General features: G+C 58.7%; 2 protein-coding genes across 2 annotated transcripts; one reads left to right on the top strand and one right to left on the bottom strand.

Annotated features, from left to right (window-relative positions):
* Window positions 1–967: 967 nt before the first annotated feature.
* On the bottom strand, window positions 968–6,298 carry TRAPPC3 (trafficking protein particle complex subunit 3). Its single transcript, XM_079325615.1, has 5 exons — window positions 6,127–6,298; window positions 3,638–3,735; window positions 3,399–3,498; window positions 2,980–3,162; window positions 968–2,560 (listed from the first exon to the last, which is right to left on the bottom strand). The coding sequence occupies exons 1-5, from the start codon at window positions 6,166–6,168 to the stop codon at window positions 2,441–2,443; spliced, it is 543 nt and encodes a 180-aa protein (XP_079181741.1). The 5' UTR covers window positions 6,169–6,298; the 3' UTR covers window positions 968–2,440.
* Window positions 6,299–8,395: 2,097 nt separating this feature from the next.
* LOC306811752 (uncharacterized protein) lies at window positions 8,396–12,392 on the top strand. Its single transcript, XM_079325734.1, has 14 exons — window positions 8,396–8,728; window positions 8,797–8,957; window positions 9,054–9,213; window positions 9,356–9,526; window positions 9,607–9,698; window positions 9,788–9,945; window positions 10,029–10,132; window positions 10,227–10,451; window positions 10,550–10,635; window positions 10,821–10,957; window positions 11,119–11,208; window positions 11,322–11,530; window positions 11,664–11,870; window positions 11,988–12,392. Exons 1-14 carry the CDS (start codon window positions 8,510–8,512, stop codon window positions 12,273–12,275), a joined length of 2,307 nt encoding a protein of 768 aa, XP_079181860.1. The 5' UTR covers window positions 8,396–8,509; the 3' UTR covers window positions 12,276–12,392.
* Window positions 12,393–13,156: the final 764 nt, after the last annotated feature.

Here is a 13,156-nt window from a genome sequence, read left to right as displayed (position 1 = left end):
TTCTCCCTGGTCTGCAGCGAGCTGCTCAGTAGTAGACAGTTTTAATTTACTTAATGCAATTTCTGCTTTTTGTTCTTCCAGAAGGTCTGGGCTGGTTTTGACCCTGTCGCCCCAGCAAATTACTGTAATTCCCAAGGGGCTGGGGGCAGGAGTCTGGGATCCACTCACTGCAGGGGTGAGGACAAGGGATCTCACTCCCCCCAGACCCTCTGGGACAGCCTCAGGAGCCGGGAGTGTGCTGGGGCTGTTTGGGGCTGCCCTGGCTGGCTCCCACTCCTGGCCAGGATGGCAGCACGTGGTACACGCCAGCTTGAGAGAAAAAAACCCACTTTATTGCAAAAGCTGCCACTTCCCCATCCTTGGGACTGGCAGAGATCAGGGCACAACCCTGGGCACTCAGTGCCCGGGATGGAGCGTGACTGCAGGGTGACCCCAGAGCAGGGAATGTCTGTGATCACAGAGCAGGGATCCCACCAGAGCTCCTGGGGAGCACTTACACAAGAAAGGGAAGCATGAACTGCTCCTGGAGAGCAGCTCCTGCTGTTGTCTCCACACTCCTGGCAGCTGCATACATGGCTGATGCCATGGAACAGCACAGAGCTGGCAGCAGAGGAGGCTCAGATGCCTCTCCAGGTGATTTTTTGCCACTGCAAATGCCCAGTCTTGGCTCTGCAGCAGCTGCCTTGGGCTGGCAGCAGAGTCCCAGCCACTGAGCACACAGTGGATTCACAGAGCCACTCTGAGTGTCTGCCCCCAGCCCCTCCGTGTTTGGAATACTGGGCAGGTTCCTCCAGGCAGCAGCTTCCAGGCCCAACAGCAGCCAGGAATTCTTGGTGCTGTGCTACCATCACCCTGCCAGCCCTGGGCACCCTGTCACCACTGTCACCTTGCCAGCCTCAAAGTTTGAGCCCCTGATGCCACTCCCCACCAGCACCCACCACCAGAACACAGGCAAGAGACCAAAGAATTGACACCGTGATTATTTTAATGCAATTGCTTCTAAAATGCAGCTTTAAAGTGACTTGGAATGGTCAACAACGAGAAATAAGGGATGGTTTTGAGCTCTGTAATGTGACCATGTGGCACCTCTGCCACCAACAACCCACCTGCCACCACTGGGCCACCACCACACCTCTGACTGCTCTTACAGCCACTCACTGTCCCTTCACAGGGCACATGTTACACAGGGCATCCAAAGGGACTTTTAGGGGCCAAAAGAGGGACAGGGTGAGCCATCCAGTGCCAGATGACCCAACAGATTCCTCCAGAAAAGCCAAAAAACAGCAGCAGCACAAGCACTGCTCCCTCTCACCTCACATTCGGGCATCAACCGAGACAAATTCTGGAGCTCACAAAGACCTCGAGGGCTGTGCCTTCATGCTATGTAAAGTGATTTGGGAATCCAGTGCCTGACTGTGTTCTCTGGCTCTGGGGGCAGAGGAAGCTGATGTTCCAACCTCCTGCTTTTTGTTATCTAATACTTCTTTATGTATTAATTTTTCAGAGCAGCAAGTGCCACAGGTCAAGTCACTGGGAAATTCTGCTGTAGCCTGAACACCAGTGAGAACAAACCCCTGCACCACCTTCACACCATGCAGCCTTTACATCCCCCAGCAGCAGAACAGAGCCTGAAATGTCTTTAACACCTCCCAGGCCTCAGCATGAGTTTGGTTCTCACTCTGTGACTCCCCTTGCAGCCCTGGGCTGTGCCCACTGTGAAGCACTGATGCCCTTTTACCCCACTCTTTCTCCATGTAAAATAGTTCCTACTGCTCCACTGGAGTTTGACCTCCTCCCCTCCCAAGAGGGGAGTGGTGAGGCTTCTGGAAAGGCCATGGGATTCCCAGATTTCTGTGGTTCCACAGCCCCCTGAGCAGAGCAGCCCCCACCCTGGTGCCAGCACTCCAACAGCTCTCCCCAGTCACCCCTCTGGATCAAGCCTGGCATTTGCCAGTGATTTCAGAATCAAGTGCAGGAAGCCAGTTTGATCTACAGAAACACTACACACATCTCCAAATGAATTTTAAACACCTCATTTAAGAAAGGACAGGGTTTAGCAGGGAATTAGTGGGCTCTTGTAGCTTGGTCTCCAATTCTGGCCATCCAACACTGATGTGAAGGGACTGGAGCTTTCCTGGAGTCTGAGCAGTTGTTCTCACACAACCCAGGTACAATTGGAAACTGAGCATAGGAAGCCTCCAGGGGGAGGGAAAAGGACAGCACCTGATGAAAAAGCTTCAGAATGAACCTGGGAAATAAACACCAACCAGACAACCATCTTCTACAGAGGATGGAAGTGAGAGTAGAAGAAAATAACATCTGAGACAGTCAGTGAGTCAGTCTGAGTGTGCAGGGGCAGGAGATCCCTGTGGATCTGGCAGGAAAGCTAATGGCCAAACCCAGCTGGTCCCTCCAGTCCCCATGGAGCTGGGGCTGTGGCTCACTCCTCCCCAGCTGGAAGGTTGTCCTCAATCCTCCTGATGAACTTCATCCGTATTTCTGTGACGCTGTCGCCCTTCAGCGTGTCCTGGACAAACTTCACATCAACAGCCATCTGCACCTAAGTGAGGGAATAGAGAGCAGCTGGTAACTCCCTCTTCACAGCAGCTTCTCCAGGGACTGAATGATCCCAGAGCATCAGCTTAAAGGCTTTAAGGGCATGATGTGACATACAGGGTTCTATACAGTCCTAAATTTGAGACACAGCTGTTCTCTTGTCCCAGCCAATTCCCAGCTAAGGCTCACAGCAGTTGCTCACAGAGTGAGGATTTTGGAGCTTCATACAAACTCAGGGAGATGCAAGTCCTTGAAGGGGCTCAGGCACCACCTCTGGGCCTCAGCTGCCACACATGACAGCAGCTCTTCCCTTCTCCTGGGAATGCTTTTCAAGTCCAAAGGAAACCCAGAAGTCATGAACACGGACCAGATGACACCTGGCTGTCCTTACACCCATCCCAAGGGAAGAGAGTTGTGCCTCACCATTTCCAGGGCACCTCGCAGCACCCCACAGAGCAGGTTGGAGTAGATGAGGGTGGAGTGGTTGTCAGGGAGCTCCACAAAGTCCACCAAGGGATTGTTTTCTAAGATCAGGGAGAACTCATCACCCCCAGGACTCCAGTTGGTGATGCTTGGAGTGATGCCCAGGTACATCTTAAATGCAATCTGTTGTGGCAAACAGGAGAAACAAGAACAGGTGCAGCAACAACACAGCTTTGATCTTTGTAGAATTACTCAAGGGGTTTGCAAACATCTCTCCTTTCTTCCAATTCCCACCAGCCAGCAGTACTTGCACTAAAACTTTTCTTTTCCCCTCCCCAAAATCAAACTCTCAGTACAGTCCTGTGAGTAGCTAATATTCCATCCTCACATGCAAAACCCCCCAAAAATCTGACATTTACCTTTGCAATAACATCAGCAGTTTCACGGAAATCATGGCATCTCCCAACATTGGAACGAGCCAGGAAATCCTCAATGAGCCTGACACCAATATTGTAACCCCTGTGAAAGGACCAGAGCAGTATCTTTAGAATGACAACAGAAAAATCTAATCAAGTCTCAGCCTGACAGGATTTTGCTCCTGGAGCAGCACACAGGGACGTGGCTGTGATCACAGCTCTGGTGTGACAGATACACTCACATTTTGTCCAGCTGCTTGTTGACATCGTCGTCGTTCTCGTAGTCCTTGCAGAGCTGGGTCACCAGGGCTCCATAGGTGAGTGTGAACAGCTCTGAGTTCTGCACACAGGAAAAGGGATTCAGCCAACAGAACCTGCCCAGGCTCTGCTGCCTCCGTGTCCAGCACTGCCACCCTCGGCAGGCACAGGGGAACAGGGACCTGCTGTCTCAAAGGAATCTGCTGCTTAACAAGGAGAGATCCCAGATCCAACTCTGGCAACAGCTTCATTCTCCTCAGAGCAGGGCCTGGAGGAACCTGGTCTACTGAAGGTGTCCCTGCTCTTGGCAGGAGGTGGAACTGGAGGAGTTTTAAGATCCCTTTCAACCCAAACTCTTCTGGGATTTTGGGAAAGAGACAATGCCAGGGCCTTGAATTTACCTCTACCACTGGCCTAGAGCTGAGATCTGACTCAAACTCTTCCCTCTGTTTCATGAACACATTGCAAGCAGGCAGTGCCCATTAGACTCCAGTTCTGGTCCTTTTAACAGGCTCAAAATGCTCCTCCAGTCACAGATTTATGAAATTCTGTACCAAGAAAAAGGACTCATCTGGTTCTGGAAAGTTGTCCAGGCACAGAATTTGTTTTACAGATTGAAATCAGCTCCTCAGACCCAGAATAGGCTCAGGGAGGGCAAATCCAGGCCAGTTCAGCACTCAGGTGCTGTGCATGTCCACTCTGGGACTGGCCAGGACCAAAGTAATTCATGTTTTCTCTGCACAATTATCAGATTTGCTGAAAATTTGTGAAAAAAGGGAAAAGTTCTCCTCTCTCATCCACCACCTTCAAACTTCACACTTAAATGATGTCTAGGAGCATTTTTTGGGGAGCCATTAAACCAGACCAGTGATTAATGAGGTCATTACAGGCTGCAGAACAAAACTCTGCAAAAGGAAGTGTTTTGGGGAACAAACAAACCCCCAGCACTGGTTTCTGCTGTCAGTTTTGGCATGCAGAGGGATCACAGGGGCTGACCTGGGATCTGTCACCTACCATGAGCTGCAGAGAGGCAGAAGGTGAAATGAATGGCAAATACCAATACTAGAGAATGAAAGCAGCAGCAGGCAGGGAGGGAAAAGAGACAAGATCAGAGTTAAGTGACAACACAGATCACCATAAGTTCACACAAAGCCACAACAAACACACAGAGGAAACACCCCCAAACAAATAGAAACTGAGTTTGTAGAGGACACAGGGAATTCCACCTTGTCTTGTTCCTGCATTAGGAAAAAATTCTTCCCTGTGAGGGTGGTGAGTCCCTGGCACAGGGTGCCCAGAGAAGCTGTGGCTGCCCCTGGATCCTGTGAAGTGTCCAGGGCCAGGCTGGATGGGGCTTGGAACAACCTGGGATAGTGAGAGGTGTCCCTGCCCATGGCAGGGGGTGGAATGGGATGAACTTTAAGGCTTTAGGTATGAAAACAATCAATCAGGCTGGCTGGAGCTATTGCCCCACTTTGGATCTAAAGAACTGACACATTCTTTGAGGGTTTTATTTGAGAATTTGCTTTCCCCTCGGAAAGCTAAAGGTTGGGCAATTCACACCATCAGAATGACAAGGTGGAAGCTCCTTTGGCTCAGCTGGAGTCAGAGACTTGGCAGAGAATTTAACAGACATGCAGAACAGGTAGTGTTTCAAGGGTTTCAGTCGTTTTAGTAAAGACAGAAATGGAGAGGGGATGGGGATGGATGGAGGGAATCCAGCTGTCCCCAGCCAGAGGTGCTGCCACCGTGTGAGGCCATGGCAGTGTCACCTGCCACCATCAGCCCCCACACACCCAGAGCTGATCTCACTTATTGCTGAGACATTGTTATTAAACACAGCTTAAGCTGTTACAACTCTTAAATTCAAATTTGGACCTTTTTTCCCCCCCGTTTTCAGCCCATCTGAAGTGCCCAAAGCTTTCCCAGTATTTTTATTATTTGACACAGCAGAGCAGAGCAATCTTCCCACTATCCATCTGTTCAAAGGCTACGGAAGTGTCAGAACTGCAGCGAAATAACACAATTCTTCACATTGTATTTAAGGAGTTGAATCCCTAGAAAAGAATCCCCTGGGGCGAGGAGAGGCAGGAGGGAGCAGCTAAGCCCGACCCAGCCCCTCCTCACGGCCAGAGAGGGAGAAAACCCCAGGTTTTATTTTTTATTACTTATTTTGCATTAAAAATTAATGAATTCGACCCGGTTTGACCCAGCATTCGAGCTCAGCTCTGGAGCTTTGGGCTCCATCTCTCATTTCCTGACTCAGCCGGGCTGATAACGCGGAATGTGTTGGAGAGGGGAAGCGAAACGCCAGAGAAGCGTTCGGGGTGCGAACTTCCCACAAACGAGAGCGCCCGGTGCCGCTGATGGCCGCCCGGCCCCGCCGCACCGGGCCGGCCCCGATCACCGCCGCCCCGGGCCGGTTCCCCGGGTGCCCCACGCCATGCGCTCGCCGCGCTGTCCCCGCCGTTACCATTTTCTTGTTCTCGGTGCCGCGCCCGCCCTGTCGCGACATCGTGTCCGCCCGGCCCGGCCCGGCCGCTCCGTCCGCCGCGGGGCACCAAGGAACCCCCGGGACACCGCGGGGCACCACGGGACACGCAGTCCGCGCCGCGCCGCCGTCCGCACCCCGCCCGCCCGGGTGAACTACAAATCCCAGAGTGCATCGCGCGACCACAGGGTGCGCCTATCCCGCGTCACGTGACCGCCAGGCACCGACCAATCCCGCCGCGCAGAGGGGTCAGGTGACGGTCGCGGTGCCCGCCAGGGGGCGCTACCGCCCGCCGCAATGTGGCGGCGCCGCCGTCGAGGCCGCGCTGGGCCCGGGCCGGGATCGCCGCTCCCGCTCCCCTCTGCCTCACGTCCCCGGGTGTCCGCCGCCACCGTGCGGCCCCTGCCCGGCCGCTGACGGAATGGTGGGCACGGTGCTGCTCCCTCCGGTCGCTCCCGGTGCTGCCGGTTTCCTGCAGGCCGCCCCGCGGCCCCCCAGCCCCGTGTCAGTAACGCCTCAGGAGCCGTCGGCAGAGCAAGGTGTAGCCATAGGAACGAGGCCTTTCCCCGTGCGCCTGGGCTGGGCTTCTGCTCCCACCTTGGTCTCACAGTGCCACCTTGGAATCGGAACAGACTCGTGGAATATCCTGAGCTGGAAGGGACCCACAAAGATCAAGTCCTGGCCCTGCACAGAGCACCCCAACAATCCCACCATGTGCCTGAGAGCATTGTCTGAACGCTCCTTGAGGGCCAGGCCTCAAGGCAGAGGCCTGAAGACTGTTTCTGTGCCTTCCTTGCCCGTCTCCAGGGGCTCAGCAGAGGCTGATTCCTGGGAAAGGGCAGCTGGTGTCTGTGGGTGGATGAAGCAAGCCCTGTGCTGGCAGGATTGGACAGGCTCAGAGCTTTAGGCTGTGGCTCAGTGTGGAACACAAGCAGGTTTCCACCTTGTGAGGCCTGCAAATGGTCCCACAAAATTAAGGCAAAGGTGTCACAGAAACCACCCTGGCTTGGGGCTGCAGGAACTGCAGGGAATATTCTCTGGAATAACCCATCCTACCTTAACAAAGCCAGCATGGCCCCTGGTGCACCAAGTTCTGCTCCCAGACAGACTGTGCCTGGTAATTGTTACTTATTTATTTTATCTTCTGTTGTTTGTTTATTTATCCCATTATGTCCCTGTCCTGGACTTGTCACTGAGTGAGTGCTGAGCCTTGACCCAGCTGGGGTGATGTGCTGGGGGAAAGACACACTGGGCACAGGGCACTCCCCACTCCTGCTGGCTGCTCGGGAATCCAGCAGCTGGGAGCTCCCTGTCACAGCCCAGCAGGAGCGTGGGGACCAGGGGCTGCTGTCACCTGCTGGCATTGCCTTGCATGGCACCCCGGGACACTGCCAGCTCAGAGGCACCGGGCTGGCCCGGGCTGGGGGGCTGCCAGCAGCACCTCCATTGTGCCAGTCAGCTGATGGGATGTCTGTGCTCCCTGTCTGCAGCTCTGCAGTGCCTGGCCCCTCCTGCTCCAAGTCCCAAATGCTACCTTGTGCTCTCTGCCACAGTGGCACCAGTGTGCTGGTGGCCAGTGGAGATCATTGAATCCTAGAAGACTCTGAGTTAGAAGGGACCCACAAGGACCATGGAGTCCAGTTCCTAGCCCTGCAAAGGATACTCCAACAGTCCCGCCGTGTTTCTGCGAGTGTTATCCAAACGCTTCTGGAGCTCTGGCAGTCTTGGAGCTGTGGGAGCCTGGTCAGTGCCCAGCACCCTCTGGGGAAGAACCTTTTCCTGCTATTCAATCTAAGAAGACGCTGTGTCCGTGATCACCGCAGTGTCCCTCCGCTGAACTGGCGGGCACGAGTGGCACACAGCACCCGCGCTGGCACCGCTCCGTGTCCTGCCAGAACGCGCAGTGAGTGAGCACACGGAGATCCTTCCCGGGTGGAGCCGTTACTGCTCCCCGGCCCCGGGAACGGGCCGAGCCGGCCCCGCTGCAGCCGAGGGCACCGAGAGCCGGTCTGACGGCGCCGGGCGGCTCTGCCGGTTCACGCCCGCACACGGGAGATGCTCCGAGGGACGGGTGGAACCGGAACACCGAGACCTGTCCCCGCGGCGGAGCCGGGCTGCGCGGGGCTCGCCGCCCCTCGAATACAGACCCCCGGTGCACGGGGTGAATCTCGCAAATCGGCCCGGGGGGGCGGCAGGGACCGGGCAAAGCCGCCCTTCCCCGGACCCGTCCCGTCCCACCGCGCTCCGCCCCGTTCGGTGAGCGCAGGACCGGCTGCAGCGCGCTCCGCCCCGCCGCGCCCACCGCGGGGGCTTCGCAGCGCCGGAACGAGTCGTGCTGTGCAGATCCCGGGAGCCCGGCCGGGCCATGCCGTGCGGATCGCGGGGGCCGAGCCCTGCCGTGCTGCGAGGGGCTCTCCCAGCAGCGGCGCTGGGGCTGCGGGTCCTGGTGCTGAGCGCGGCGCTGGGCGCGGGGGCGGTCCGGGCTCAGCCGCCCCCCTTCCCTTTCTGGGACCCCTCGCTGCCCTGGCACCGCCGTCTCGACGACCTGCTGGGCCGGCTGAGCCCCGCCGAGCTGGTGCTGCAGGTGAGGGGGCGGCGGGACCCCCCCGGGGGCCCCCGCGGGACTCCCCGCTCAGCGCCGCTGCCCCGCAGGTGGCGAGGGGGGGAGCGATGGGGAACGGTCCCGCGCCCCCCATCCCGCGGTTGGGCATCGCGCCCTACAACTGGAACACGGAGTGTCTGCGGGGGGACGGCGAGGCGCCCGGATGGGCCACGGCTTTCCCGCAGGCGCTGGGGCTTGCCGCCGCCTTTAGGTACCAGCACCGGGGACCGGGGGTGTGGGATGGGACCTTGGGAGACAGGTCCCCCCTTGCCTACGCCGCCCTGACGCGCCTGTGCTGTCCCCACAGCCCCGAGCTGATCTACCGTGTGGCCAACGCCACGGCCACCGAGGTGAGAGCAAAGCACAACAGCTTTGCTGCTGCTGGCCGCTACAGTGACCACACCGGGCTCAGCTGCTTCAGCCCCGTCCTGAACATCATGAGGCACCCACTGTGGGGGAGGAACCAGGTGCCAGCTTGGGCGGGTGATCCCTTGCTGGGGTAGGGCCACAATGGACCATGGCTGACCAGCTGGATGTGGCCATGGCTTGCTGAGCTGTGGGGGTGTGGGGACGGGGCTCCCAGAGGTGACCTGCCTGTGCCCTGGACAGGAGACCTATGGGGAGGACCCATTCCTGAGTGGGGAGCTGGCCCGCAGCTTTGTGCAGGGGCTGCAGGGCCAGCACCCCCGTTATGTCAAGGCCAGCGCTGGCTGCAAACACTTCAGTGTGCACGGAGGCCCTGAGAACATCCCCGTCTCCAGGCTAAGCTTTGATGCCAAGGTGAGCACAGCAGGGGCAGGGGGTGTTAAGAATGCAGGGACACTGCAGGTGCTGACCCCACTCTGCCATGGTGCTTGCAGGTGCTGGAGCGGGACTGGCGCATGACCTTCCTGCCCCAGTTCCAGGCCTGTGTGCGTGCTGGCTCCTACAGCTTCATGTGCAGCTACAACAGGTGTGGAGCATGGCAGGGGCCACGTGGGCCAGGCTGCCCTGGGCATGGCCAGTGCCCCACTCTTGGCTGCCCCATCCCTTCTCCCACAGGATCAACGGCGTTCCCGCCTGTGCCAACAAGAAGCTGCTGACAGACATCCTGCGTGGCGAGTGGGGGTTTGATGGCTACGTGGTGAGCGATGAGGGGGCTGTGGAGCTCATCATGCTGGGGCACAACTACACACACAGCTTCCTGGAGACGGCCATTGGTGAGCTCACGGGCTGGGCATGGGGTCAGTCCCCAGGCATCGTGCAGCCATGATGGGAGTTCTCCTTTCTCCTGGCACGGCAGCCTCAGTGAATGCTGGCTGCAACCTGGAGCTGTCCTATGGCATTAGGAACAACGTCTTCATGCGCATCCCTCAGGCTCTGGCCATGGGCAACATCACGCTGCAGGTGAGCTGAGGGGAGTGGGACCAGGGGTGTGAGCAGAGAGCTTGGGCTGTCCCTGCCAAGCACAGCTGAGATGTTTGGGTTGGGGTCTCTACAGATGCTGCGTGACCGAGTCCGGCCCCTCTTCTACACAAGGATGCGGTTGGGGGAGTTTGACCCCCCAGCCATGAACCCCTACAGCTCCCTGGACCTGAGCGTGGTGCAGAGCCCCGAGCACCGCAACCTCTCACTGGAAGCTGCTGTCAAGAGCTTTGTGCTGCTGAAGAATGTGCGGGGGACGCTGCCCTTGCGGGCCCGGGACCTGTCCAGCCAGCGCCTCGCGGTGAGCTCCTGAAAGGTAGCAGGCAGAGGGATGTGCTGGCTCTGTACCAGGTGTCACAGGGCTGCTGGTGCTCACCCTCACCCATCTGCCCTCTGCAGGTTGTGGGTCCCTTTGCTGACAATCCTCGGGTGCTGTTTGGGGACTATGCACCAGTGCCAGAGCCTCAGTACATCTACACTCCCCGGTGAGACAGCGTGGTCCCACCAATGTCCCCTTCCTCTGGTCACTGTTCCCCTCTTCTGGCACAGTCCAAGGCTGCTGCTGGAGCTGCTTGGCCCTTGGCTGGTAGCCAGGGCAAGGGGGCTGTCCCATTATGCCCTGACCCTGAGGCACAGTTGCCCCTGTATCCTCTGCTCTCCCCTGGTGCAGGAGGGGGCTGGAGATGCTGGGAGCCAATGTCAGCTTCGCAGCGGGCTGCAGCGAGCCATGGTGCCGGCTGTACTCACGGGCACAGCTGGTGAAGGTGGTGAGGGCAGCTGATGTGGTGCTGGTCTGCCTGGGGACAGGTAGGTGGGAGCGGGAGGGCACTGGATGGGCACTGACAGGGGAAAGGGAGTGCTCTGGGAGAAGGGAGGTACCCATGAGCTGCCTCTGAGGCAGTCAGTGTCCCTCTACCCTGTCTGCCCACAGGGGTGTAAGGGGCTCTCCCTTGGCTGTCCCCACCCAGGGGTAGATGTGGAGACAGAGGCAAAAGACCGGAGTGACCTGTCCCTGCCAGGGCACCAACTGGAGCTGCTGCAGGATGCTGTGCAGGCAGGTAGGGGCTCTGTGGGACCTCAACCCACCCAGGTGTTCCCCATCCATGGGACACCCCGGGGCCATCCCAGCAGTGCCACTACAGGGCTCTCAGTGACAGCCACTTCCCTGCAGCTGCTGGGCGTCCTGTCATTCTGCTGCTGTTCAACGCGGGGCCTCTGGATGTCAGCTGGGCACAGGCACACGACGGCGTGGGGGCCATCCTGGCCTGCTTCTTCCCTGCCCAGGCCACAGGCTTGGCCATTGCCAGGGTCCTGCTGGGCGAGGCAGGAGCCAGCCCAGCTGGCCGGCTACCAGCCACTTGGCCTGCAGGCATGCACCAGGTAAGGCCAGGGCTGCTGGTTGTACCCTTAGCCTTTCCCTGCCTTGGTGGCTGGAGCAGTTGGGTGATGCAGGGCTGGTTCTTGCCTGTGCTTACCCAGCCCTGCTGTGATCCACTGGCACCTTGTCCCACAGGTGCCACCGATGGAGAACTACACCATGGAGGGACGGACATACCGGTACTATGGGCAGGAGGCCCCGCTCTACCCTTTTGGGTATGGGCTGTCCTACACAACCTTCCGCTATCGGGACCTGGTGCTGAGCCCCCCAGTGCTGCCTGTCTGTGCCAACCTCTCCGTGTCTGTGGTGCTGGAGAACACAGGGCTGCGGGACAGCGAGGAGGTGGGCACAGCTCCTCTGCCCTGAGCTGCCTGTACGGGGTACAGACACGCCCAAGCTCTCCCCTGCAAGGGGACTGCTGTGGAGTCCTGTTGTGCTGACTCCCATCCCTCTGCTCAGGTGGTGCAGCTGTACCTGCGCTGGGAGCAGTCGTCTGTGCCGGTGCCGCGCTGGCAGCTGGTGGCTTTCCGCCGTGTGGCTGTGCTGGCCGGCCGGGAGGCCAAGCTGTCCTTCCAGGTGCTGGCTGAGCAGCGCGCGGTCTGGGTGCAGGACTGGCGCCTGGAGCCCGGCACCTTCACCCTCTTTGCTGGTGGGCAGCAGCCGGGCCAGAAGACACGAGCGCCGTCGGAGGTGCTGAGTGCACGGTTCAGTGTCACCGGCACAGCCCGGCCCCTACGTGGCTGTTAGTGGCAGGGGTGGCCATGGGGTGCTGCAGAGGAAAAGGGATGCAAGGTGCTGTGTGTGCCGTGGGCAGTGTGGTGCTTCTCTGCCCTGCAATAAAGTGCTGGTGCTCCGTGGCAGCTGTGTGGGGCCTCCCCTCCATCCTCTCTCCCAGGGGCAGGACCACACTACGTTTGCCCTGCTCAGTGCTTTCACCCTCCTCCGTCTCTGTCCCACCCTTAGGTGCTGCTGCAGCCCCACACCCTGTCTGTGCCCCACACTGGCCACAGGGCAGTGGCTGCCAGGACCCACGTGTGCTGTGGCCACACGTGCCTGCGCCTCCTGCTCTATTTATAGCTGCTGGGCTGCTCCAGCACATTCCCAGTGCCGAGGGAGCGGGTGACTGGCAGCCCTGGGAGGCTCAGAAGGGCAGGGACTGGCCCTTCTCCTTCCCAGGAAGGATCCAGGCAGTGGGCAGGATGCTGCAGGGAAGGGGGCAGAGATGCAGTGGTTGGTGTGACCAAGCCCTGCACCGGCCTGAGGGACAGATCCAGCCGTGCAGCAGCTCGGGGGCTGTGGAACAGCACTGGGATGTGATTCTGGCAGCAGTGCTGGCAGGGAGCCGGAGCTGGGCAGGAACTCCTCCGGATGGTGTTGGAAGACTGTGATCTCCTCCAGCCCTGAGGCCGGAGGCCAAGGTGGGGGTGGCGGGGAGCACGTGGGGCTGCCCAGGCCTGACCCCATGACATCAGGACACTAATTACAGATGCGGCTTGGGATAATTACAGAGCAGGCACGAGCTGTGGCAGGGCAGGGCGCAGCCTGCTGTGGCTCAGCCCATTGCTGGCCCATTTGTCTGACACCCACAGGGGATTGTCCTGCAGCAACTGGGTTTACCATAGACTGGT

Source organism: Erithacus rubecula (genome assembly GCF_903797595.1).
Source record: "Erithacus rubecula genome assembly, chromosome: 23".
In the NCBI taxonomy this organism is placed as follows: Eukaryota; Metazoa; Chordata; class Aves; order Passeriformes; family Muscicapidae; genus Erithacus; species Erithacus rubecula.
This window is presented reverse-complemented; position numbering and strand designations above follow the sequence as displayed.